This window comes from Mus musculus, chromosome 2 (assembly GCF_000001635.26).
Source record: "Mus musculus strain C57BL/6J chromosome 2, GRCm38.p6 C57BL/6J".
Taxonomy (NCBI): Eukaryota; Metazoa; Chordata; class Mammalia; order Rodentia; family Muridae; genus Mus; species Mus musculus.
Window position 1 is genome coordinate 16,121,695 of NC_000068.7, and position 27,432 is coordinate 16,149,126.

The 27,432-nt window shown below is 36.6% G+C and overlaps 1 protein-coding gene across 1 annotated transcript in view; it reads left to right on the plus strand.

Moving 5' to 3' along the window:
* Malrd1 (MAM and LDL receptor class A domain containing 1) overlaps positions 1-27,432 on the plus strand; it is a 729,079-nt gene that overhangs the window by 595,216 nt on the left and 106,431 nt on the right. Inside the window, exons 33-34 of the mRNA NM_001310455.1 lie at positions 6,154-6,417; positions 20,497-20,622. Coding sequence (NP_001297384.1) covers positions 6,154-6,417; positions 20,497-20,622 — 390 coding nt within the window. The remainder of the gene's footprint in view (positions 1-6,153; positions 6,418-20,496; positions 20,623-27,432) is intronic.

Sequence of the window (27,432 nt, forward strand, 5' to 3'; positions counted from 1 at the left end):
TCATTATGATTTTTCTCATTTTCTAGAACACATGCCTTGGGCCTGGCTTGCATTCAGAGATTACAAAGCAAAAGTTTGTTGATTAAGAAACCACATTAGACCATAACACCACAACACTGAAAAGTCATTGTTCTGTGGGGAAATTTTTCTTCTAAAACAAAAGCAAATGACCTTAACAGATGGCTAATTCCAAACTTTTCAAAATACAGAATGCCCTTTTTTGCAGTGTAAGACAATTTTACTCAGAAAAGATGAGTTTCTGTAGAGATAGTTGAAAATGGAAAAGTAAAAGTAAAATTTCATGGCTCAACTAGAAATGACTAAGTGAATCTCTATATTTTTTTTTGTTATTATAAACCTGCTCAAACCAAAAAAGTGTGAGATGGAAGAATTGACTAAATTTGACCATAAAGATGTTCAAAGAATTGACAAGCCAGCAGCTCTGTCTTTTATGCCATATAGAGAGATTCAGAAAACTTTACCTGTGTTTCTTCATGTATGCTATTGCTGGTGTATTTCATGTATGTAACTGTTACTTCATGAGTGCTATAGCATCTGATTCAGTGTGTGTTCTGGAAGTGTGGGCTTGCATGTCCTGTAGCTTACATCTCTCTGCTGAGCCACCTCTTTTGACTAACAATATTCTTGAGAATATGTGTAAATTAATAGAATGAGATAATTCTACCCATATTAATGAATCACTTCTGTTTCTGTTGAGAAAGCAGAAGTTAGCATGACAATAGTGAGATTATTAAATAGTTATGTAGTTATATTTAATTCCCCAAAATCTATTTTAAAGTATTGATTCATTTATCTCCTTAGCCATTGTTTATTTGTCTTTTTATTTATTATCTCTTTAATTATTCATTTAACTTTTAACTTAGCTGTATCTGGGAAATGCTTTGTTCACTGGTAGTAGAGATATCACAGTCATTAGATTTGTATATTTTGTTTTGGTTTGTTGTACTTGATATTTTTAAATCTGCCATGAAATGTATTAATTTTTATTATTTCTTTATTTTTTTAAAATCATATTAGTAGAATGTTAGTGGTAGATCAGCCACTACACCTGATAGACCCTATAGAAGGCATTTGACTCCTAAGAGGGGCTCTCAGAGTACAAATGAAATTGCATACTATTTCTAACATCACATATTACTTCCTATGCCTACATTCTTTCTAGTTGTGTTTGTGGGATATGTTAGTGAGGTGGGTTTTCCTTGGCATTCTCAATCATTGTATAGCAGGAGAAAGATCTCATAATAGACTGGGTTTTAAATGGCTCATGAGATGGTAGGAAACAATCTACAACTTCTAAGATTAATGATGTCCAATGTTTCATGTGACCAATGCCACAAGAAATGCACACACATGCACACACACATGCACACACACATCACCAGGTGAGAAATTGTATCATCGTATGGAAATAATAAAGCAACAAGGAATCTGTCATCCACTGGAGTCTCTCTCGATTTTTAATTCTTATATAAGAAATAAAATGATCTACCTTTCAACCCACCATTACAGAATTTTATGTAAATTTTATTAGCTTCACATATGTTTTAGATTAGTTTGGGTTTCTGATGATTGAATAATTGTTATGTATATTGTCATCTTCCTTAGAAGAAAATCCTCTATGTTGGTGGTAAATGCCTATGTTAAAAACACAAATGGTTGGAGATGGTACTTTTAATGGATTCTGTTTCTTTAGCACTTGTTTTCTTTCTTGTCTTCCATCTGTGTATGTGTCAGGAGAAAGACAGGATTCTGAAAATAGGTCACCTAAGCCTCCTCCACAGCCTGAAGTCTCCTTGCCTATGAGACTCATCACCCATGGCACATTCTTCATTATAAACTGTCCCCTCTAGATAACTTTGCAGTTTCATGTACAGATGTGCACATGTACAAATGTACATTCACTACTGCTTATATCATGCATATATCAGTGCAAGTAAGGTTATATAGATGTGTGCTTCTATAAGCTTTCTCCAGTCTTTATGTAGGCTTTATCCTCGTCTGGGCATAGCTAGTCACTATGCAAATACTTTTCATGTTATTTGGTACCTGTTCTCAGATCATTTTCAGATTCTGTGTTGGATCTAACCTATGGAAACTTCACAGTTTTCTTCATTTCTCCATTTTCTCTCCATCTTTTTACTTCTCACTAAGATACAAGCTAAACACCAGACAAAGAAGCCACTGGCCAATATGTCCTACTCATTGCCAGAAGTATATGTCAGTCTCCTATTGTCTACAGGGAAAATAAAAGACAAATGCTGTCTTGCCAGTAATATGTAAGCGGTTACATTTATGAAACAAAATAACAACCAGACTACCTTCTTTTGGCTTTTTATAAGAGATGAGTACTTTGAAAATTATGTTATTATTTGTATTAAGTATGAAAGAATGTCTTGGAAATATTAACATACATCCAAAAATATTCAAAGTTACCACAAGTCAAGAGATTTTATGAATTATGATTAAAAATTATATTGCCACATAAATTTATACAATATTTTACTGTTGGTAGTATAGTAGTCCCAAGATAATAACCAATTCATCACCAATTTCTTGTATGTTTCAATAAGCATCTCTCACAGCTAAGTCACTATTATGGTCATATTTACAAATACATTAAGTTTTGACTTTTAGGACTGAAGCTTATTATGAATAGTTTCCTTTCAACTCAATCAATGTTGCTTTCTCTAAGCATATTTATCGTATAGATAAAGACACATTAGATAATTCTTAGACATCATGAACTACTAATGAATGTCTATGAAACGTATGAGAATGTCCCTCTGAGTGTCATTATGAAATAATTTTGCTGTGAAGAATATGTTTCTACTGTCATCTAGAAGATATAAGTGACCAGTGAAACTTAGCATTCTAAGTAGAATCCTTAGCATTTATATGGAACAAATATTAGATAGCATATTGTGTTAATAAAGCTTTCCTATTATATCTATCTATATATATATATATTTTTGTTCATTATTATTACAGTATATCAAGTCAATGGGAATAGTCAATTAGGCAATCTATAATTATTATTTAAGGCATTGAATTATTATTCATCAGTAGAAAATATATTGAATTCATCCACTCCGTTGTACCTGGGTAAAGAGATGCCATTATTTTGTCAAAGAAAGAGAAATCATTTTCTCTTTCCAACTTGGAATTTCCAAACTCCATGTAAAATTAGAGCTCTAATTGAGCAAAGATGCTGTCCAGGTTCTAATTGCTGTAGAGAGCAATTGAAGTTTCCTGATGATTCAATGTATTTCTAAGAGATTTTATTTTGTTTCAGAATACCTATTCTTAATGCTAGCTCCTAGAGTAGGGAACTGGTCTATAGCAGCATTTTTGAACCCAGTTGATGTTGAAGCACAAGACAGCTGACAGTCCTGTGCTTGCTATGCTTTGCAACAAAGATAAGGGCTCCTTATAGACAGTTTCAAGATCGTATTTGACAACTTCCACCTTTGCTTTCCACTGCCAAGAACATACTTGATAGGGACACAAATAAAAGAGAATAACTTATTTTGCTACATTCATGAATCAACTCTGACACACAAAGCATAAAATCAACTGCAACCTAAAGATAAGATTATTGTATAACAATTGCTGCTTTCAAATCACTAGAAATTTATAGTCTTCTTTTTGAGAAATATCATAGCTTATAACCTATGGGTTTTATGGGTTAATTCTCTTGCCTCTCCCTGCCTTCAGGAACTTATGATATATTTGAAGTATCATACTTTCAGAATACCCTTGATTCACATAATGAAAAAAAAACATGTAAAAATGAATCAACATTTCTCAGTTTTCTCTTACAGTCTCTCTCTGTATAACCCTCTGTCTTTCTGTCTCTGTCTCTCTCACACACATTCAGAAACATTTCAAAGTATGTCTCACTTTGTATTACTCTCTTTAAACTTTTCTATTTTATCCATATTCCATGGAGTACTAACAGATACTGTCAACACAAAACATGCTGTTTCCCTAACATAAGCCAAAGCTTTCACTATAAGAGCATAACATACTCTCTTGTGAAATAGCTCTCTAATATAATGCCTATTCAAGAAAACACATTATAGTTAAAATTGATGTGACATGGTTTCTCTTCTGCTTGCCCTGTCCTTGAACCTCAATGCCATTAGTTTAATTAACCGACTAAGCAACATTTTTGGACCTAGTGAGACAAGAAACAAGGTTGTAGATGTGCATTTACATTTACTAAAGTATCACCTGTTTCTAATGATGTCTATCTACTTTCTCAGAATACTTGCAGAGATTCAGAACATAAAGATTTCAAGAGGGAATTGTTAGATATGAGCAACTGGATGAATATAGGCTTTTTATTGATAATTGTACACACAAATACACACATAAAGCTAAACAACACTATTGGCATTTACACTGACATCAGTATATATAGAATATTTTTGTAGGATGCATACTCATACATATAAGATTTACGTAGAATAGAAGTCGAAGTATTAGAGCAAAAGCAAATAGAATGCCTAAAGATTTTCTATCCTCCTCATGTATGATTTTGGTTTCCTCAGTTATGAGGTTCATTTGTTATAACGAATGAGGTTAGGCTATATTGGCACCTCATTGCCACCCAAAGTTCATACTTTAAATTAGGGTTCACTCCAGCATTGACCTTGGAGTTGATAATTCAGTGTATTTTGACAAATGAACATTATTGCATGAGTATTTTTACTGCTGAAGAGGCCCCACTATTCTGTCTCTCCCTTCCTTCTTAATCGACCAACCTCCAGTGCTCCTGGAACTCACTGTTTTACAGTCCTACCTTTCCCAAATGCCATACAGTTGAAGCCAGGCACTTTACAGCTTCATGAAATTATCTTCTTTCATTTGCAATAGAAGTGTAAGTTAGTACATAGGCTTTTCAGTTGGCGAAAAGGGAACAGTTAGGGATATTACTGTGAAATGAGAATTTGTAATTCAATTGTATGACTCTATCATCACATTCCATAATCAATCCATTAAAATTTTGATTTTAGAAAAAAATTTCTAATTGTCAAATGTTCTTAAAATTTGCACTCAAAAATTACATTAGGTCTAAACCATTTCTTACAGAAATTTTAGTTTCATTTGAATGCTGATAAAAATCATATATACATACATATGTAAATAGTAGAGATACTTTGTACTAAAATGCCAAATTTATATTAGGATAAAACAAGAGATAACAGAGAAGCATCTCTAACTCAGAGCCTACCTAGACTCCCATGAGAAATGAAATTTAATGTTCTTCCTGGATCAAAAATATTTCAGTGGAAATGTTGAGAAGGAATTCAGAGGAGGTTCAATTTTAAACAAGAAAAGTATTGGTAGTTGGCTATGTTTTAGATCAGAGTCCCCGGGAGACCAACTCTAGAGGCATATTCCTGCTAAGAAAGTTCACTGGAGAAATCTCCCAGGAAACTCCACACAGAGAAGCAAAAGAAGTAATACTGATTGTCAGAAGAATTGATTGGGGTCCAGATGAGTTGAAGTTTGAAAGGTGACTTCCGACAATGCTGTGGTGAGCTCTTCAAGACATCTGGCATAGTTCAGGAGTGAGGCTTTGCAAAAACTATCCCTTTCCACCTTACATGTCCTTTGATATTGGTATGGCACATCATCAATATGCTTTAATTCTTTTATTACATTTATTCTTTGTGTGTCTGTATGCACATACACATGCATATATATATGCATAAGCACATATGTGTGTGTGTGTGTGTGTGTGTGTGTGTGTGTGTGTATACACATACACATATACATACATACACATGTATGGATATGCCTCAGTGAACATGTGGAGATAAAACACAACTTGATTTAATTATTTCAAACTCAAGTCATCAGGCTTGAAAGCAAGTACCCACATCTGCTTAGACATCTTGCTAGCCCCTCAAAATGCCCCTTTTAAGGAATATAGCTTCTGAGACTAGATAAGGCATATTCTATTATCACATTCATATGTTGTATTCATTTAATAGTTCATAACTTAAAATTAATTATTTAAAATGTGTACTGTTTTATAATTATATAACAGTAAATATTCCCTGGGCTGATTCAATCCAGACACAAATATAGCATCAATATGGCTTACCTTGCTGTCTTCTTCAGGACCAGCCTTACCACAGCCACCACTTTGTGAAGAAGGCCAGTTTGCTTGTATCTACGCACTCCAGTGTGTCTCTGCTTCAGAGAAGTGTGATGGGCAAGAAGATTGTATAGATGGATCTGATGAAATGAATTGCTCTCTCGGACCCTCTCCTCAACCATGCAGTGATACAGAATTCCAGTGCTTTGAAAGCCAGTGTATCCCATCTCTCCTGCTATGTGATGGAGTGGCTGATTGCCAATTTAATGAAGATGAATCCAGCTGTGGTGAGTTATTTTCACTAACTCAGTGTCCAGAAGGAAATTCTGTTCAGAAATGATAGTGTTTGACAGGCTAAGTTGAGTTTCCTACAATTTCTCCATAGCCATACTGTCCCTACCAGTATGTTTGTAGCTTATGTTGCTAAACAAATCTTATGGCTCTTGCTTTCCATGTCTAGAAGGGCTCCATCTATGGTTACACTAACTTCTGTTATCCTTCTCTTATTTTCTTGTCCATTTATGTCTATGTCATTTTTCTATATTTCTTATCTTTTAAACACATTTGTGGAAATGTTTTGAAGTAGTATATTCATAATTTATTTCTATTATTAATGTTAAGAAAATGGCCCAAGTCAAGGACTATAGACAAATGATTGTAATGAACACACACACGGCATAGGAACGAAAAATTACATTAGCAGATATCCTGTTGCCTTAGGGCTTTATAGCTTTGAATAGACACCATGGCCAAGGCAACTCTCTTATAAGGACAGCATTTAATAGGGGCTGGCTTACAGTTCAGTTTCAGTCCAGTATCATCAAGGCAAGAGCATGGCAACAACCAGGCAGGCATGGTACAGGCAGAACTGAGAGTTCTACATCTCATAGGATGGCTGCTAGCAGAATACTGACTTCTAGGCAGCCAGGGATGAAGGTCTTAAAGCCCAAGGTCACAATGACACAACTACTCCAACAAGGCTACACCTCCTAATAGTGCCACTCCCCGTGTCAAGTATATCCAAACCATCATCCATGTCATTAACAGTTCATGATTTTTCTTATGAGCCCTCAAATGGCTCTTACTGTTAGTTGTACCCCCCGTATTCCCTTTCTTATACCCCTATTACCCTCGACCCTCTCCACTTTGCCCTCCAGCTTTAGCATCCTCAGTCTCTCTATAACTCTATATCCTGTTTTCCTTCCTTGGGATATTGTCCTTCTCCTTAGCCCTTCACTCTGTAATTACCTCTATGATTTCTCCATCTGCTTGCAAAGGAAAAATTAGTTTTCTCTAATGGAGTCTCACTGGGTATGTTAACTATGCTTAAGGGTATGTCCCAAGACCAGCTAAAATCAAATGAACTCAATGATATTTGCAGAATTTTTGTCTCATAATGCTTTGTTTGGGCTTTAATTTTTTTTTAATCTTGCTCTTTTTTTTCTATTATATCATTGTTTCCTATTTTGTGTTTCTGTGCTCTTTGTTTTCTGTGTGTGAATGTGTAGGGGTATAAGTGGCTGTGTGTGTTTCTTGCGACTTCTTTGTGTTTTTTTTTTTAATTCTGATTTGTTTGTCTGTTTGTTTTCTAACATAAGAGAGAACAAAGTCAGAGAGTTGTCTGGATAAGGAGATGGAAAGATCTGGAATGAGTTGGGAAGAGGAGAAATCATGATTAGAATATATTGTATGAAAAGTATTTTCAATAAGAAGGAGCTCATGTTCTGTTAAATACTAAGAATACAGAATACATTGAAATCCCAAGTAAAAGATTTTAATGCTGCCAATATAATTTCTTTATACATTTAACAATGTCAATATTAACCAACCTATGCTAGCAGAAGAATTTGTACAAGTGCATATAAGCCCCAAACCCTGCCCTCAGCATGTGCCATCTTAGTATGTGTAGTCTATTTTGGATAGAAAGGGGGAGAACATGTTGAGAAGTAATTGCTTATACTTAAAGATTACCTAATCACGGTGGAACTCAAAAGCCACTAACATCATATTTATGTATATGCTTAGTTCATTTTGATTTTATATATTTTTGAATTCCATAAAGCATAGCAGAGAACATAGTTTTCACACTACAAAAAGTCATTTAGAGATAGAAGTCTATGAAAGAATCAAGGAATGAAGTTTTCAGGGATTAGTAATCAGCTGTGCATCCAGAAATACAATTATTGGGAATGAGTGAAATAGATGAAACGGTGGGAGACAGCCTCTGCAAATGAGACTTTAGTCTCACGTCAGTGAAGCTGTTTCTCTGCCTTAGAGATGAGAATTGTTCTGCTCTCTTTCTTTCCTTACTCTTCTCTCTGTGATAAAGTAAAAACAAACAAAACCAAAACGTGTCAGGTCTTGGTCTTATAATATTTTGTTACTGGTGAAAGGGAGATGATTCTAGATAAACCTTTCCAGCTTATTTTTTGCTCTTCACATCAGAGATCTAAGGTAATTTGGTTGAAAGAGATAATATTATGTTCAGTATGGTCATCTGATGTTTGACTTTAAAGCAGAATGCTATTTAAAGAGAAGCTTAGAAGAGTACCAAGGCCTTGTGGTTTCAGGTATTCATTGGAAACTTAGCTTCAAGCAGTTAGTTACTGGATACTCTCTTCCTGAAGGGAGTCCACATGAAGACTAGATGAGGGATAAAATGCTACAACAAACAGCACAAAATAGAAGTGTTTAAGGAACACAGTTCACCAAATATTTCAAGACATCATGTAAAATTACAATGTCATTGTATAAAATGTAATACTTTAATTTCTTCACAGACCAATTTGTATCCTTGTTGACCCTACATCTTATACTACAGCATCATGCTGGCTGGTTTTATGGTAACTTGTCACAAGCTAAAGTCATCTGGGAGGAGGGAACTTTAGGAAAAATGCTCCCATAAGATCCAACTGTAGGGCATTTCTTCTTTCTTTTCTTTATTAATTTGTTTACTTATCCACGTTACATTCTGATCATGGCCTCCCCTCCTCAGTCCCATCCTCACATGATCCTCCCCTTCTTTCCCCGTCCCTTCCTCCTTTGAGAAGGGAAGGCCCCACACAAGTACCAACCTGCTCTGGCATATCGAGTATGCACATCCTTTCCAAGTGAGGTCAGACAAAGCAGCCTAGCTACAGGAAAGGAATCCATAAGGAGGCAAAAGAGTCAGAGACAGACCCCACTCTGATTGTTAGAGGATGCAGAAGGAAACCAAGCTGCACATCTGCTACATATGTGTAGGCGACCTAGGTCCAGCCCATGCTTGCTCTTTGGTTGGTGGTTCAGTCTCTGTGAGACTCCATTGGCCCAGGTTAGTGTATTTTCTTAACTAGTGTTTGATGGGAAGGCCGCATCCCTTTGTCCTGGGGGAGAAAAAAAAAGACTGAAAAAAAAAACACAACAACAACAACAAAAAACATGATGAGACAGTCAATAAGCAGCAGTCCTCCATGGCCTCTGCTTCAGTTCCTGCCTCTGGTTTCCTTCTCCATTTGAGTTCCTGTCCTGACTTCTTTCAATAATGAACAGAAATATGGAAATGTAAGGCAAATAAACCCTTTCCTGCCTAGCTTACTTTTGGGCAGTGATGTTCTGTTATAGCAATAGAACTCCTAACTAATTAAGATATCATAATGGTACTTTTTGTGTAATTTATAAAATTTCTGATGCACGCACATAAATCTGAGATTCAACTTCAAGTTTCTTCTCCGGGCCTTCAATGGACTATTTTGAAGACTTTTGTTTTCTATAATGGAGACTAGTATGGAAATAATTGTAAAATTTATGTGATAGGTGACAAAATTACGATGATTTATGGTACTATTAGGTGAGGAGGCAAATAGAGAAACTCAGAATGACTGAAGTTCTCTATTTGAGCATTAGGGAAGCTCATGTGCCATGGTGACAGATGTGAAACTATGGGACACAGGAAGTCCTTTTGGGAGATCATGACATCATTTTGGATGTGGTGTCCAGGAAACCTGTGGCATAGCCACATGGAAATGAATGTTCAGAGTGTGTTTGAAAATGTATACACAGATCAAAAGAAAAACACAGGAGCATAGAAGGATTCATGCCATCAGCATGTAATAAGTGATGCTGCAGGTATGGATGAGATAAAGTAGTACTTTTTAAAAAGCTAGGCAAAATCTAAAGGAAGACTTGAGCTATAAACCAATCAATTAGTAATCAATAAAAGTGCATTGGTTACCTAAAAGCAAAAGGGGTGTTGTTGGCGATAGTCATTAAGGAGACCAACAACAAAGAGCATGACGAGAGAAGGGGAATGGAAGAGGGGATTAATTAATAATATGTACAATGAGGAAAATACCTAATAAAAAATTAAATTGAAAAAAGTTATCTTAAAACCCTAGAGACATATGGCTCCTCAGTTCCCTGAGAAATGCAGTCTCCAGATCATGTACTACTCTTCCACAGAACCTGAGTTTGGTTCCTAGCACCCACATGGGGCAGCTCACAATGGCCTATAGCCCCAGCTATCCTCTATGGCCACTGTGGACAGCTGCATGCACAAGTGTATTAAGCCATCCATAGTCTCAAATGAATATAGATGATTTTTACAGTATTTTACATACTCATTATATGTTGCTTAACATTGATTTAACAAAGCACACATTGAAAGAGACTGAGAAGACATGATTGTAGAGGCAGAAAACCTTCCCTTCTGTCCTCCAAGATCCAAGTGGGCCCATGAATTAAACTGTAACATGGGTTGGCAGAAATAAAAAGTTTTGCATGGAACAGTTATCCCATAAAAAAGTTTAAAAAATCAGAAGAAGCTGTCTGGTTAAGGGTTTATAAACAGGAATGAATGCACAGAATTAAACGCTATAGGTAGAAATTGAGGGAGGATTTACATTGTGGGTTAAAAATGGTGTCCCATGTCTGCTTGGGGCTCAGGCCACTGGTCAAGGTGGGACGCAGCAAGTTTGACTACACACACCCACCTCCATGCTGCAGGTCAAGAATCAGGCTGTGAGAAGCCACAGAACCCTACTCTGGAGGTGGAAAGCAGTCTGAGGTCCCCACGGAACTGTCAGAATTGGCTCGGTGTGGGGAGTGGTCCTGGCCTGCACAGAAGCCGAAACCAGAAGGTTCCCATGCTCTCGGACATCCCAGATCTGGATGCCATGGAAGAGCTGAGAATGGACTGGAGGACTCTGGCCCTGGGTGCAGGGAAAAGGGCAGGAGGGAGAGTGCTCTGTTTGGGTCCTACCATGACAAGTGTCTTTTGGCGGGTGGGTTGCTTTGGTGGATACCCTCTGTGAAGGCTGAGAGGCCTCCCTGCAGGAGTTAGGCACACTGCTCCTTAGAGGAAGACCTGCTCCATTTCTCCAGTACAGTGGGTCCCGAAGAAGCAGTCCATGGATTTAAGGTGTTTATTGTAGAAACGCAGAGAGAGGGAGAGAGTAGGGTGGTAGAGGCCAGCCATGGCCAGGTAGAAGGGAGAGGAAAGGGAACGGCTGACCGGAGGAACAAGGAAGCAAGAGGCAACAGTAGGAGAGTAAGAACAAGAGAGTAAGAGAGGGAGGAGGGGGCAAAAAGCCCATTCTATAGTGGACTGGGTCTAGATGGCTGTTGGCAGGTAACTGAGAGTGGAGTCCAAACAGAATACCAGGAGTTTGGGGTGTTGTCCTGGGAGGCATAGCTGTAACAGGAGCCAAGGGCCCAAGGGGCATGGCCAAACACCTGCTGTCCCTTGCAGGCAATAAGTCACCAGGCTGGGTCGCCGGGGTTCAAAGCCTGCACTCGACCCAGGATCAGGCTGCCTGTACACAGCTTACCGCCCCACATTATGTGATTGTTGGAATTATGTTCAATTTATATCTGAGAGAAAAGAACATTTTATTGGACCTAAATGGGGAATTGTTGAGGCTTTGTCTTTACCTGTATATTGTAATACTAAGTGCAGGTCTGCAAGACTTGGAGTCTGCACATAGACCCTTGGACCCTGCCCTCATGTTAATTCTGATTGGTAAATAAAGATTCAAACAGCCAATAACTAGGCAGAAGAGACATAGATGAAGTTGAGGTTTCATGGTGTTGGGGAGAGAAGACCAGATGAGGGAGAACATATAGGAGGAGGAAGGAGAAGCAGCCATGGGTTAGGAGTCAAAAGAGCATGGCCCCAAGGGCTGCCCAATTGGAGCTAAAATCAGCCCAGATTAAACATAGTTAAAACTCGTAGTTCGGTATTCCAAGCTTCTGGGCTAGTATCTACTTATCAGTGTGTGTGATTGGGTTACTTCACTCAGGATGATATCCTCCAGATCCATCCATTTGTCTAAGAATTTCATAAATTAGTTGTTTTTAATAGCTTGTAGTACTCCATTGTGTAAATATACCACATTTTCTGTACCCATTCATCTGTTGAGGGACATCTGGATTCTTTCCAGCTTCTGGCTATTATAAATAAGGCTGCTGAGAACATAATGGAGCATGTGCCCTTATTACATGTTGGAGCATCCAACAACCAAGATACAATTCACAAAACACATGAAACTCAAGAACAAGGAAGACCAAAGTGTGGATATTCGATCCTTCTTAAAAGGGGGAACAAAATTCCCATGGAACGAGTTACAGAGGTAAAGTGTGAAGCAGAGACTGAAGGAATGTCCACCCAGAGACTGACCCAACTTGGGATCCATTCTATAAACAACCACCAAAACCAGACACTATTGTGGATGCCAACAAGAGCTTGCTGGCAGGAGCCTGATATAGCTGTCACCTGAGAGGCTCTGTCAGTACCTGACAAATACAGAAGTGGATCCCCAATGAAAGAGCTGGAGAAAAGTATTCATGGAGCTGAAGGGGTTTGCAGTGCCATAGGAGGAACAACAATATGAAGTAACCAGTATCTCCAGAGCTTCCTGGGACTAAATAACTACCAAAAGAAAACACATGGTGGGACTCAAGGCTGTAGCTGCATATGTAGCAGAGGATGACCCAGTTGGTCATCAATGGGAGGAGAGGCTCTTGGCCCTTTGAAGGTTCTATACCCCAGTAAAGGGGACTGCCAAGGCCAGGAAACAGGTGTAGGTGGGTTGATGAGCAAGGGAAGGGGGAGGAGGGGATAAGGGGTTTTTAGAGGAGAAACTAGGAAAGGGGATAACAGTTGAAATGTAAATAAAGAAAACATTTAATAAAAAATTAAAAACTACACATTTTAAAAAAAGACTCAGTTGTCCATAGGAAAGTAGATCCTAACAGCATGCAGAGTAGGGTAGCCCAGCTCTTATGCTGTTTAGGGCTTATTGTAAAAATAAAGGCTGTGAGTGTGTCTTTCATTCTGGAACATAAATGGTTTAAGGTGGGGTAGAAACACCAGGAGGGATTAAATAATTACAACAACACCAGAAATATTCTAACAGTGTCTCTACAGCATTACTTTTCTCTCAACTTCCTGCCCTAAAATGGTGGTGTTGCCCTTTTCTTCTATTATGGAGAGTGACTTTCACCTAATGATGTTAAGTGGTCAAAGAGATCACCCAACTGCTGTTTTCTAAGTGTCTTTCCTAGAACAGTAAATATGCATGAGAGGTATATTTAACCCTTTCATGGTCAGAGACAAAGGAGAAAACATAAGAAGAACTATTATATTAAATAGAGTCTGTGGTGTTACTGGAGAAAGCCATGGAGAGTAGGCCAAACTACAAATAAATTCAATGGTTATGTAAAGGAATCTACTCCATGGTATTTGGCTCTGCATGGATTTACTTCTGTATATTATGTACTTTAGAAAATAGTCCTTTGCACTAAAACTGATCCTGTTCTTCTTACTTCCCTTCTCTAGATTCCTTCTGACTCTTACTTCCTGTAAACCAGTGAGCTTTGGTGTAAAATGGCTTTATGAGGAGCAGCTGAAAAGGAAGCCTTGGTTTCAGGCTGCTGTCCAATGTAAAACACAATTTATTTTGCTTGCTTCTAGGACAAAGAAGCTTGCAGCCTTGGGTTCTTTGGTCCAATCCATTTTCTGGCCCTAAATTAATGCAGTTCCATGCTGGAGTTCATGGTGATCTTTTCTCTGAGTCCTTTTTGGTTGTACTTCTGTCTGGATCATATGTAGAAATATTTTTAAACCATGACCTACTGCACCATTTTGCTCGAAAGCTTGCATCATATTCCAAAGCATCAATTAGGAGTGATAGTAATCTACATTGCCTTACTTGCCCTGCTCCACAGAGTTTTAGAGCTCCTAAAACGATGTATCAAAGTCAGAATTGGTCAATTAGAGCTTTGTAAAAATGTAACTTATTTATATAAAAAAGTTTAATTTTTATATGATTTAATTAATACAACCATATACAGTATCTTTTGTAACACCTTAGTCAAACTCTTCTTTATAAAACAGAATATAGAGGGACATTCCTTGTACAAGAACAAAGACAATTAACACACAGTCTATTAAAAGCAAATTGTGTGTGTGTGTGTGTGTGTGTGTGTGTGTGTGTGTGTGTGTGTGATCAGAAATACAGTGTGAAGTAGAGACTGAAGGAATGTCCATCCAGAGACTGACCCACCTTGGGATCCATCCCATAAACAACCACCAAAACCAAACACATGGATCTTATACAGATTTTGTCAATTATGCTACACTATGTCCCCTACTGGAAATACAATCAATGGAGAAGAATTATTTGAGCTGTTTCACCCAATTTAGTTTTGAGAGTTCTTTAATCAAATTTTAATGTGAAGTTGGACATGAAAAATGGTGTTTTTCAGTATATGCATCTCCATTGCCCGAACATGCTGGCTCTGAAAAATTGAAGCAATACTTTGTATTGAGAAATCCTTCCTAAGGTGCTGAAATATCAGTTCACAACAATATCTATTATTGAATTTTCAGTAAATGTAGGATACCCTACTTAGTACTTAAAGTTAGGAGCAGAGAGTAAAAACTTATTATAAAGGAGAGGGCTGGACTGAAAAATTGGAAAAAAAATAATAACACTATAGCTCAAGCGAATAAAAAAGGAATATATGACAAAACTTAGTCAACAAAGCATTAGTATCAGTAATATACATCAAAGCCAGCACTGGACATAGAGTGCTTTTTAGAACATAATACAGCCTCAAATATAGAAAATCATCTTAAGAGGAAGAGACAAGAAGATGGTGAATTCTTGGCCAGACTGATCTATATAGATAAACTGTCTCAAAACACACACACACACACACACACACACACACAAATATAATGTCTTTTAAATATTTGTATTTCTAAAATAATCATTTAGCTGAGTGGGTATAAAACATACAGATCAAAAGTCATTTACTTTATGTGAAAGGATAGTTCAAATGAGCTAATAAAAAGAATGGTTTGAACCCTATGTGGAAAGGGATAGCTAAATATCTAAGGGAAAGATGGGGTGATTTTTCCAAAGGGTTAAATCATTATAGAGTATACAATAGTAAATAAATTATACTACAAACCAAATAAAATAGAAAACAGAGATTTTCTACTTCCTTTAAGAGGCAGAGATGATTGTATACAAATGTACCTGTATATTTATCTGTATGTATAAATAGATGCACACGCCATTTTAAGAACATTTTTTAGTTTCTATGGATTTTATATGCTGTAACATTATAGTTAATGAATTTTCACAAATATTCTTTAGAGGTAGGCAACAAATAGTGAATGTAGCTAGTATTAATTGGCATTTATAAGGCAATGAACATGTATTAATATAGAAAATTATATAACACTGATTTTCTATATCAATAAATGCTTATGCAGTGAAGAAACTCTCCAAAATCAGTCCAAGTATACTATAAAGATTATAGAAAATTTTTATTTGTAAATGTCTCATGAACAGTATTTATCTTTTGCCAAATTCTTTTTCATGCATCATGCTTTAATGTGTGTGGGCATACTTAGTCCAATCTATCATTCTTAGAGGCTGATATACTTACGAAAGTAATCCTAAATAACATAAATTATTTTGTAGATACAAACTCATTCACTTGGTAGATATTGTTTTAGAAAATAAGTAATATATGAATGGTTCATCAGAATGATTTTTCTGAAAGAAAAAATTTCTTAATAGGTTATAATTGTTGTATAAACACAGCAAGGGGACTAAGGACATGGGTCAGTGGATGAATGGATGCTTAATTTGAGGGACTCCTTGAGTTCAGACAAGTGTGCTGGTAGGAGGAAAGGATAAGATGGAAAGAGGCAAGTACAATAACTTAGTATCTCTCTCTTAAACAGCATCTTATTAACTCTCTGAGAAATTCTTTTAGTGTATTTTGAACATGTTTATTGTCTTTCCTCAAATCCTCCCATAACTATCCTCTCCTCTTTACCCATACAACTTTGAGTTTTCTGTCTCCACTCAAGAAAGTTCATTATTAAAAATTTTCAATTAGTCTTGGGGTGGGGTTTGCCCTGGAGTATGGATGACCCACTAGGTGTTACATCACCAAAGAAAACAGATTCTCCCTCCCTTAGAATCTATCATGTGTCAATACTGGTAATATTTAATGCTTGTTCCCTGTCTCTATGCTGGCAATTTGTCTAGCTTTAGCTTGCATAGGTCTTGTGCTAGTTAACCATTTGCTGTGAGCTCATAGCTACAACTTTCCTGTTATGTCGTCTAAGTGCTCAGCATTTTTAATAGCCAAGTTAGACATGGGCTACTGGAATGAAAACTACAAATGTCATTGTGTATATGCAAATCTAGCACAGAGCAGTACAGACATGTGTTCTGTCCTGGAATTAAATCTCTCCATTACTTTTATTGAAATGTCTCAACATTTTATTGTTTAGTGAAACTTTAAAATGAGTTAATGGTGAAAGAATAATATTTTATTGTGTGTGCATTGTATAGTTGACCATATTCATTTTATACAATATTTCAAGACCTCTATAACATGGATTTAGTTACCAGTATTTTAAGTTAGAATAAACTAATTGTGACTATTATAAGAAGAGTTAGCTGATTCAGACAACTAATCTGCAGACTATCACTGACAAGTAAAAATATTGATATTATAGCTGACCTAACGAATAGGCAATAATAAAATATAATGATAAGGGGTGATCTTAGGAAAGAGATTCATTTTACATCTCCAAAAGTTTCACTAACTTTCATGAGACATGTCAGTTGCTAGTGAGAAATATGTCAACTCCCTATGTCCCAGTCTGCCTCTTAAATTTCTGTCTAACATGGGTGGGACATACATACATATGTAACAAACATTTTGTTGTTGCATCCAAAGATATAGCTGAGTTTGACCAATGGGTAGAATCATCAGAAATTCAGCACAGTGGGAAGAAAACATGTATTTTGCAGTAATGGTCTCCTTTCCTTATCCAAATGCCACATCACTGTGGCATTTTGGCATGGGGTGTGTTTGTTTGTTTCTTTCTTACTTTGTTTTTTAGTTATTACATAATATCCATTATAATGGTAATTTTAAAAGGTGTACAGTTTTCCTGCCGCCCAAATGAATGACTATTAGACTTATTCAATCAAACTTTATTGCACAATACCTGGGCACTCATTGATCTATTTTAACCTCTAATCTGGCTACCTCCCAACCAAAAATATCCAAAGTACTTGCATTTTATTATTGATCTGGCTCTCTGGGCTTAGATGTGTTATCTTATGATGTTTCTTCTTGCCATCCACGTCGGTGAATTCTTCTTACTCTTTTCTTTCTCCCCATGCCCTGATTGTGGATGTCTCACCCTATTCTCTCTTCTGCCTACTCATTTGGCTGACCAGCTTAAATTGACAAGGCAGAGAAAACATGATAACCATTTTACACAAACTCAAAACAGGAGATATCTGGAATAAGCATTACAATGCCATATCCGGATTGCTACAAGATATGAGGGCAGAGAAATCAGCATTTAAAAAACAGAAGGATAATATTTGCATAGTCCACAAAAATATTATGCCTATAGTCTATACTTATTTATGGGCTATAGCATGACACACATACACAACACTCAATGGCCATGTTGGATATTTGGCAAGTCCATAACTTGGTATACAAAGCACTGATTAGGATTAGAACTGAGGACATTTCCACTCTGCTCACTCTTCTAAAACAATCATGCCAGTCATTGTCATTCCTAATTACCCTGCCATGCTCTAGCCATTCTTCCCACTCATCAGCTCACCAACACATACTCTCCATTCTCTTCCTCCTTCACCAACTTCTCTCACATTCCTTATGTAATGTATCCTTTAAATCCAATTTTAGGTAACTCTCCTGTAAACTCATATCCCTTGGCCAGCCTCACTGACAGTAGCTTTCATAGTGTTTTATGCATGTCATTTATCTGAGACACAGCTCTGTATCACTGTCTCATCACAGCATCATGAATCAGTAGGCCATCAATTTTGGAGGGAGGTTTGTATATATTGATTGATGGAACAAATGCTGATATCAGGAAAGCTTCTAGAAATATAGATTTATGTAACGTCAAGCTAGACACCATGGCATACTCCTGCAATCCCAGAACTCAAGAAGCTGAGCCTGAAAGACCAGAAGTTACAGGTTAACCTAGGATACACAGTATGACCCTGTCCCACACAGATGAACTATGGTTTTTCCATTAGTTTTTAAGGGAAAACGTGATTCTTCATAAATACATACCACTTCAGTTAGTGAAAAAGGTTACATTTCCATTGGCATTGTAGTAATCTATATGAATTATTTTAAAATATTGGTCTCACCATTAATTCATGTGAACAGTCTGATCACTAAGGAAGCTTGATTTTGCTATAGAAAAAGACCTTCAGTTATCAATTGATATTCCCACATAAAATTGCAAACACCTTAGAGTCTTCATTCTTACAGTATTTCAACTTCTGCAAAGCACTCAGAAGGAATACTCCAGTCCATTAATTTTACATCCCACCTCATTGCCAGGATTTTTGGAAGAAGTGTCTGTCACTGATCTTTGTGTCATTTTGCTTGTTTCCCAAGATGATTGTCTTTTAGAGTCCTGCTTTCTTACCCACAGAAAATGTTTTATGACAGGCATGAATCTCTCCTTTTATACTTCAGAATATCTTAATGAGTTTCAACAAAAATTCTTTCCATGATAATCTAGGGTTTTATGAGAAAAGCACCTCTAACCAATCCATATGTTCTAAAATCAGGCGAAACTTGCCTTAGAAACCCAAACAAGGAAGTTATCTGCTTCCATCAGAATGAAACCAATGCAATAGAGGCACATGAATGCTACATACTAAGTTTCAGTAAACAGTTATGCTCTAACAGATACACAGCGACCACTCATAGTTTAAAAAATTTTTAGAAACTGAAGGCCCAGAATGATGTCAGTATGTGTCATCTTCTTGAAAAGTCCAAAGGACAGGTTGTTATCTCTCATCCTGACCCCTTCCCTTTCTTTCTCTCTCCCTTTCTCCTCTCCCTCCCTCATTCCTTCTCAAAAGTATATTGATAATGCTTGTTCAGGGTCTTAGCCTGATGTCTTCACTTAACTCTAATTCATTTCTTTAATGTTCTACATAGAAATAGATTTCCAATAAAGTTTTAGTTCTCACCATCAGTTGTAGGCACACATAAACCTGAAGATTACATATTAATTTAAATTGGGTTTAAAGAACTATTTTCTCATTACATGGGTGCTACTCTCCTGGCCTCATAAGAGATGTAGTTACCTGCATATTATCAGCACAAGATCAAGTCAATCAAAACTGTGACATCGATAGGGTGGATGATCTCTTGGCCCCTCCCATAACTGAGACGCTATTGTTAGTTGAAAGTAGCTGGAAGAGGAAGAATCACTCAGAGGATGTGGACACTGCAAAGATTCACACACTCTAGTGAAAATCCACCTCCCATATGGGCAGCACTAGCTAGTTTTTGAAATGACAGGATGTTGGGAAGGACATGTGTCAAGCAGAATATGGGGACAATTGGACAGGACATTTAAGAGAATATAATTATATTTCACTCTATACAAGTATGAAAATTTCAAGAAAAAATACTTAAAACTTATTTTACGTGTATGGGTGTACCCATAAACATATTTCTACACTTTGCCAGAAGTATATCTGAGTACCACCTGTGTGCTTGGTGCTCCCAGAAAAGCACATCAAATTCCCTAGAATTGGAGTTAAAAATAGTTAGGAACTGTGAGGAACATTCTTGTAATCAAATCTAGGTCCTTTGGAAAAGGACCTAATGCTCTTAATTGCTGAACTTGTAATAAAATAAAATTCCAAAGGATTCTTTTCAAAGATACATTTTTATAAAGAGTATGATGACTATCACTTCATTATGAGAAACTCATTCAAAAACAAATTTAATTGATACCATTGCTCATTTTCATCATCCTTTTTTTTTTCCAGTCAATCAGAGCTGCCCCAGTGGAGCTTTGGCATGCAACTCATCGGGCCTCTGTATCCCAGCTCACCAGCGCTGTGATGGTACTGCCCACTGCAAGGACATTCAAGTAGATGAATCCAGCTGCTCAGGTACCCCTTTTCCTTTCAACATTTCTTTGCAATTCAAACTATTAACTAAATCCGAGGTGCTAAAATATTAAAAGCAGATTTTCTAAATTATTATAGGTATGGATTTATAGTGTGGGTTTGGTGACAGGAAGAATGCTGATATCCTAGATTATTTAAAAGTTTATAAATGAGTAATGAACTCTTTATTATTCTATAGTGTTCACTAAATAATGAAAGCTAGAAAGCAGGCAGATGGTGCAGTTAATTAACTACTATCCATGCGAGCATGAGGACCTGAGTGCAGATCCCAAGCATCCAGGTAAAAAAACTAAGTATAGGGGGCAAATGTAACTCTAACATTGAGACAACAGAAACAGGGTGTTCATTGGGATTTGAATCAGTTTCCTCATTTCCATGAGATCCTATCTGAAACAAATTAGGTTGGAGAGAGACAGAGGAAAACAACCAATATTTATATTTGACCTCTATACACATATGTATGCAGCACCCCCCCCCATGCACACACACCCATGAACACACAATACAAACACCATTCATATACGACAACATTCATAACACAAAGAAAACAACATACAATTTTAATTTGATATAATTTGTCATCCTTAGTATTTAATAATCTATAAACATTCACTGTGTTCTGTAATAAGGAAAGCCTACAATATAATGTTAGTGTCTTTATGAAGTTTCATCCTTTGTCCTACTTTTTGATGAAAGTATTATATAATTTAATATTACAATCTTCCATAAACATATTAAGTCTTAAGTTGCCTTTGAAATATTCTTTATTTTTCTCACCTTGGAGCATTCATAAAGCATAAGATCTGATAACATACATTAGTTGTTCTATGTATAAAAACTGCTCTAAAAATCCTATGATATATTATACAAAGTTCTATGGCATAGTCCAATGCTGTCTTCTCTCCTGAGTAATTGAATTTTTATTTCATGCAGGGAGTTCATAAAATAGTAGAGATTTGGAGGCAATATAATTCTGTCAAAACTAAAAGATAATATAAATCAGCAATAGGAGATATATGTGATCATATTTCACATTAAGTTGGAAATATTTTATGTCAAGTGTAGGTAAGAATATATTTTATATATTTAAAGATTTACACGGAATTATGAATTATGTGATTCAAGAATGATATAGTTTTAGTTCACAGAAGGGTCATTTATTAAGTTCTTATTTTTATGAGTATATTAGGATATGAATAAGTAAACAGATATAATTCCACAAAATATACAAATATAATCTACTACAGCATTATTGTTTCTCATTATTCCATTACTAAGTATCTTAGACCTCAGTTAAGTGACCCTAAAGGAAGACCTGTTACTTTGTTGAAAGAGAGTAAGGAAGACGCTGGAGACAGAGATGCATGGTGAATCAGGTCTCATCCCTTAGGGGCTTGGGTAGGAAGATTTAGAGTTAGAGTCCAGTCTGAGCTATACAGTGAAACTTGGCAACAAATAAATGGAAAAAGGGACTAACAAAGTAGTAGTAATACACTTCTGTTCTTTGAAACTTGACACTTTGCTTATGTCTATGTAAAGGTAAGGTTTTCTTGAGGACATCAATTTATGAGCACCAATCAAACTATGCTATGATTTATTGCTTGCTCTGACATGATGTACCATTAAAAATAAGGTCAGAGAAACAGAAGATTTGCCATGCATATACTGAGTGATAAACACTCTGTCTATTTCAGTCAAGTACCCATCACTCACAATCCCCTTACAAAGTTCAGGTCACACTGACATAGCTATTGGGATGGAGTGACATAAAGAGCTAGTGAAGCCATTGTAATAGATAAAATCCATATTATGATTTTTCTATATTTTATATACTTTGGGATTTCTATCAAATATAATAAAGTTAATACCTGTTCTTATAAGAATGCCTTCAAGACATCCTTGATACAGATCTGGCAATGTACATCATACATTTCTATTTTCCAAACATCAGCTTCTTTGATGGTCAGCCTAGAATAGATTGTGAGAATCTCTAGCATTCCAGTGGCCATCATCCCCCATAGTGGCCTCACACCAGATGGTGGGCATCTGGCCTTGAACACTTCAGGTTTTAAGTTGGTCATTAAGAACATGAAATTCAGACACAGTGTGAATATTTCAATGAATTTTGTCAGTTCCCCAAATTCCATTAGAAGGCTACAGTATTTTCAAGTTGTGATTGCTTATGTAACAGAAAAAGAAACCATCAAGAATTCGCAACCCTGTAGGTGCAACAACATTATGAACTAACCAGTACCCCAGAGCTCTTGACTCTAGCTGCATATGTATCAAAAGATGGCCTAGTCGGCCATCACTGGAAAGAGAGGCCCATTGGACATGCAAACTTGATATGCCCCAGTACAGGGGAATGCCAGGGCCAAAATAGTGGGAATGGGTGGGTAGAGGAGTGGGGGGGGGGGTATGTGGGACATTTGGGATAGCATTGGAAATGTAATTGAGGAAAATACATAATAAAAAAATATTTAAAAAAAAGAATTCCTCAAACTGAAATTAAACAGAAGTGATACTTCTAATTATGTGCAGTGGTAGCAGTTCATAAAGTGTGTGCTAAAACAAGACTATAATTATGACGATATTCTATTGCAAATAGAATTAGAAAATAACATCAAAATATAAAATTGTAGGATGAGACATTGAAGGTCTAATATATATGTAATGTGTGATTATGACATAGCTTCATAAAGTTTCAGATGGTTAAACAAAACCAAAGCCCTAGCTGGGCAGTGGTGGCGCACACCTTTAATCCCAGCACTTGGGAGGCAGAGGCAGGCGGATTTCTGAGTTCAAGGCCAGCCTGGTCTACAGAGTGAGTTCCAGAACAGCCAGGGCTACACAGAGAAACCCTCTCTCAAAAAAACCAAAAACCAAACAAACAAAAAATAAAACAAAACAAAAACCAACCAACCAAACAAACAAAACAAAGCCCTAACAATTCCCAGCCTGTATCTTGGAACCACTGCATGTCTCAGAGACATAGTAATTCTTCTTATGGCCCTTGTTGTAGGACCTCAAAATATAGAAAACAAAATGAAAATCTGAGTTCAGATACAGAGCACCAGTGTAAAAAAATCCAGGTTCAGTGGTGCATGCTTATCATCCTATTGCTGGAGAAAGACACCTATTTTTCTGGGGCTAGCTAATGAGACAATTAAACAGGTTATGGCGAGATGTAGGTCCCAGAAAAATATCCCATCTTAAAATCAATATGGATAGTGTGTCCTGAAAAATACAAGGCTATCATATCGCTTCTTCAAAATCATACATAAACCATCCCACATATCCATTCATACATGCATACACTTTGCATGTATATGAAAGAGTATACACTGGGGACTTGACATAGCTTGCTGTATAAGTTTCATACATAACTTTAAACCATACACAGATTATTGTGCATGTCTCACACATTCATAGTGCATAGACCCCACATTTTGAAACTGAAGTAAATATTAAACATTTGACACATTGAGAAATGCTGCTCTGTTTGTTAAATGACTAAATTTTAGTTTGCTGTCCTTCACTTACAACCCAAATACATTTGGTTAATCCCACTGAACCTCCATTTCTACACAATGTTCTAAGGGCTGAAAAAGCAACAGATGCCAAACTATTTAGATTGTACTTGGCTTACAGCAGGCCTTCAGACACTGGTGATGGCGCCTATAATAATAGGAGCTAGGATGAGGAGAAGCTGGAGATGCAGTGGATGAAATGCAGTTTAGTTTCTTGGCCATTCAAAGAATTCTTCCAATTCAGAGATAAGTGAGAACAAATATTTAATGTCTAATATGTACAACTCTTTAATATATAAAAAATATTAACTATAATTTCATCTTCCCAGCTGCCATAAATCTACCTACCTCTCTGTCTCTCTCTGTCCCTCTCTTTCTCTCTCTGTCTCTCTCGATAGATAGATAGATAGATAGATAGATAGATAGATAGATAGATAGATAGATAGATAGATAGAGATATAGATATGGATATAGATATGTGTGTGTATATATATACATATATATATGGATTTATTCTGTTATTCTGGATATATATTCATCTCTCTATAGATAATAGATAGATTTATAGATTATTTTAAATGAAAAATATGCATATAAATCCCAAAGTCACCTAGGTCATAAGTATCTGATACCAGGTAACACAGAGAGAAAATTAGAGCTTGTGTGGCTAGCTATCCTCCCAGAAAAATTTAATGTAACAGATGCCACATTCAAACCTCTATTTTATTCAGATAAAAGAATAGGTACCTAGTTGTATATTTAAGCATAAAGGTTGTGCTTATGTGTGTGCTTGTCCTTGTTTAAATAATAAACCAGAATGAGAATAAATGTGAATTTTCCCACAAATATGATGTGACAATGAGTTATATTGGCTTGCAGTCACAGGATCATAATAACCAAGGCAGAGGGTCAGGCCAGTGGGAGTGGTCACTATGCTACAGAACAAGGGGTCTTGTGTTCACTGTAATATACTCTCATGGATCCTTTCATTATGTTCTTAAAATAATGGACCTCTTCATTTGTAACAAACCATATCCATTCCCTTCTCCACTTCATTTAGTGTTCAAAATTTCTAAGAGAAGATTAAAATGAAAATAGACTGTATTTCCATTTAATGATCTGCTATGATTATATAAAAATCTTCACAGAAATAATCTACAACTCTATCAAAATGCAAATATTGAGACTAGGGACAGATCAGTCTACAAAGAATTTTTTTGAAAGCCCAAGGAGAGGAGATTAACCACATAGATAGATAGATAGATAGATAGATAGATAGATAGATAGATAGATAGATAGATGATAGAATATATATATATATATATATATATATATATATATATATATATATATAGAGAGAGAGAGAGAGAGAGAGAGAGAGAGATGGCTTGATAGATAAAAAGATAAATTAAAGCCTGCCTTGTTGGTACACTTCTAATCTAAGTCCCAGGGAGGGAGAGACTGGTACATATCTGGTTGGTGATCTCCAGGCTAGTTAGAGGTACTGCCCCAAGCTAACAAATAAACATTAAACAACAAGCAAATAAGAGCAACAAAGGCATAGAAGATGGTAATGTGGAAAGACACCTGAGCTTATTCTTTAGCCTCCACATTCACAGACACACAAACACAAACACACACACACACACACACACACAGACACACACACACACAGAGATACACACACACACACACACACAAATGCACACAAAGATATACACATACACATACAGTACTACCACAATTACCAGCAGCAGAATGACTCTTACTCTAGTCATCATCCATGTTCTTTCCCAAATACTCTATTGGATACAAGGGAACACATACTGGTGTTCCCTTAGCATCATGTTGGTGAGCAGCTTCATTCATAGCGATCACAGTGAGGATTAGTGGCTCCAGAGGGAGGTCAGCAATGCATGCTGTATAGATTGTGAAGACTTAGAAAATCACACTTGGATTTTTGTTTCTGTTTTTCTGTTTGTTTGTGTGTGTGTGTGTGTGTGTGTGTGTGTGTGTGTGTTTGTGTGTTTGGCTGGTTCTACTATCTGCAATAGAACAAAAACATTATTTGAAAAATACTAATCTGCACTTAGGAGAAATAAGCATGAACCATCTGCATCTACTTGTATCTCATAATTAATAGGCTTCTTTCCTTAGAGCATCTAGTCTTGGATTTGAGGGAAATTTTCCATTCTATTCTGTTCAAGGAGGAGCATCACTTCAAGGAAAGATGATTTTTCACTCTCGTTGCCAACTCTGTAAACCCTAGTTACTTAAATAAAACCAAGGGAGGCCAAGATGGGAAAGACACTACTGGGAAAGCAAATTTTTGAAATATTTTGAAACCCAAAATGACACTTGACAGTAGACACTAAACACATGCTATTTCCAGACTCCCCTGCCTCCCCCAGCTTTTTCTTTCCTAATGCTATTGGAATGTTATGGCACTGGCTGGATAAGCATTCTCAAACCACCTTTCCTCCAGTAGTCTCCTTTAATCAACAATGCCTGCAGAACATTTCTTTTCCTTCATAAATAATCTTTTCTTTTCCCAAGTTATGCTCTCAGTCTCCTTCTGTCTCTTTCCATCTCTCTGTCTGTCTCCATCTCTATGTCTGTCTGTGTCTGTCTGTCTCTGTCTCTCTGTTTGTCTCTGTCTCTGTCTCTCTGTCTCTCTCTCTCATTCTAAGTTAACTCCTTATGGTGTGCCTCCTTGGCACCTATATCAGTGATCATAAAGTGATTTGATAAAAAAAATAATAATGATGGCTAATATGAATTGGAAAGCTTCCAATTCATGCCTCTGACCCACATTTCATATAGGTCACAGAGCTGTCAATGCCATGGAGATTCAGAGTGCTTCCCTTTGCATGTCCCATAACCACGCCAAGACAGCATCATCTTTCCCTGTGTAATTTTTGTTCCCCATCAATCATTAAACTATTTGAGTAAAGCCACAGACTAGCCAGTGACCCAACAAAACTGGAACATTATTCTTTACTCCTACAAATAATCATGAAACTGTTTTGACTTCAGAAACTTAATTGATTATAAATTCTTACATCTCTTATCCATCTGTCCCATTCTTAGCCTATTCCTTTAGGAAGCAACTGTCTCTTTGCTGATTACTAAAAAAGACTCATAACTGTATTGGATTTATTCTCTATTTCCTCTTTACTGGACAGACTGTAGCCAGTGTTCACTTTCTAAGCATGAATCATGCCAAGTCCTTTCTTAAAATCCTAGCTTCCATGAATCTCTA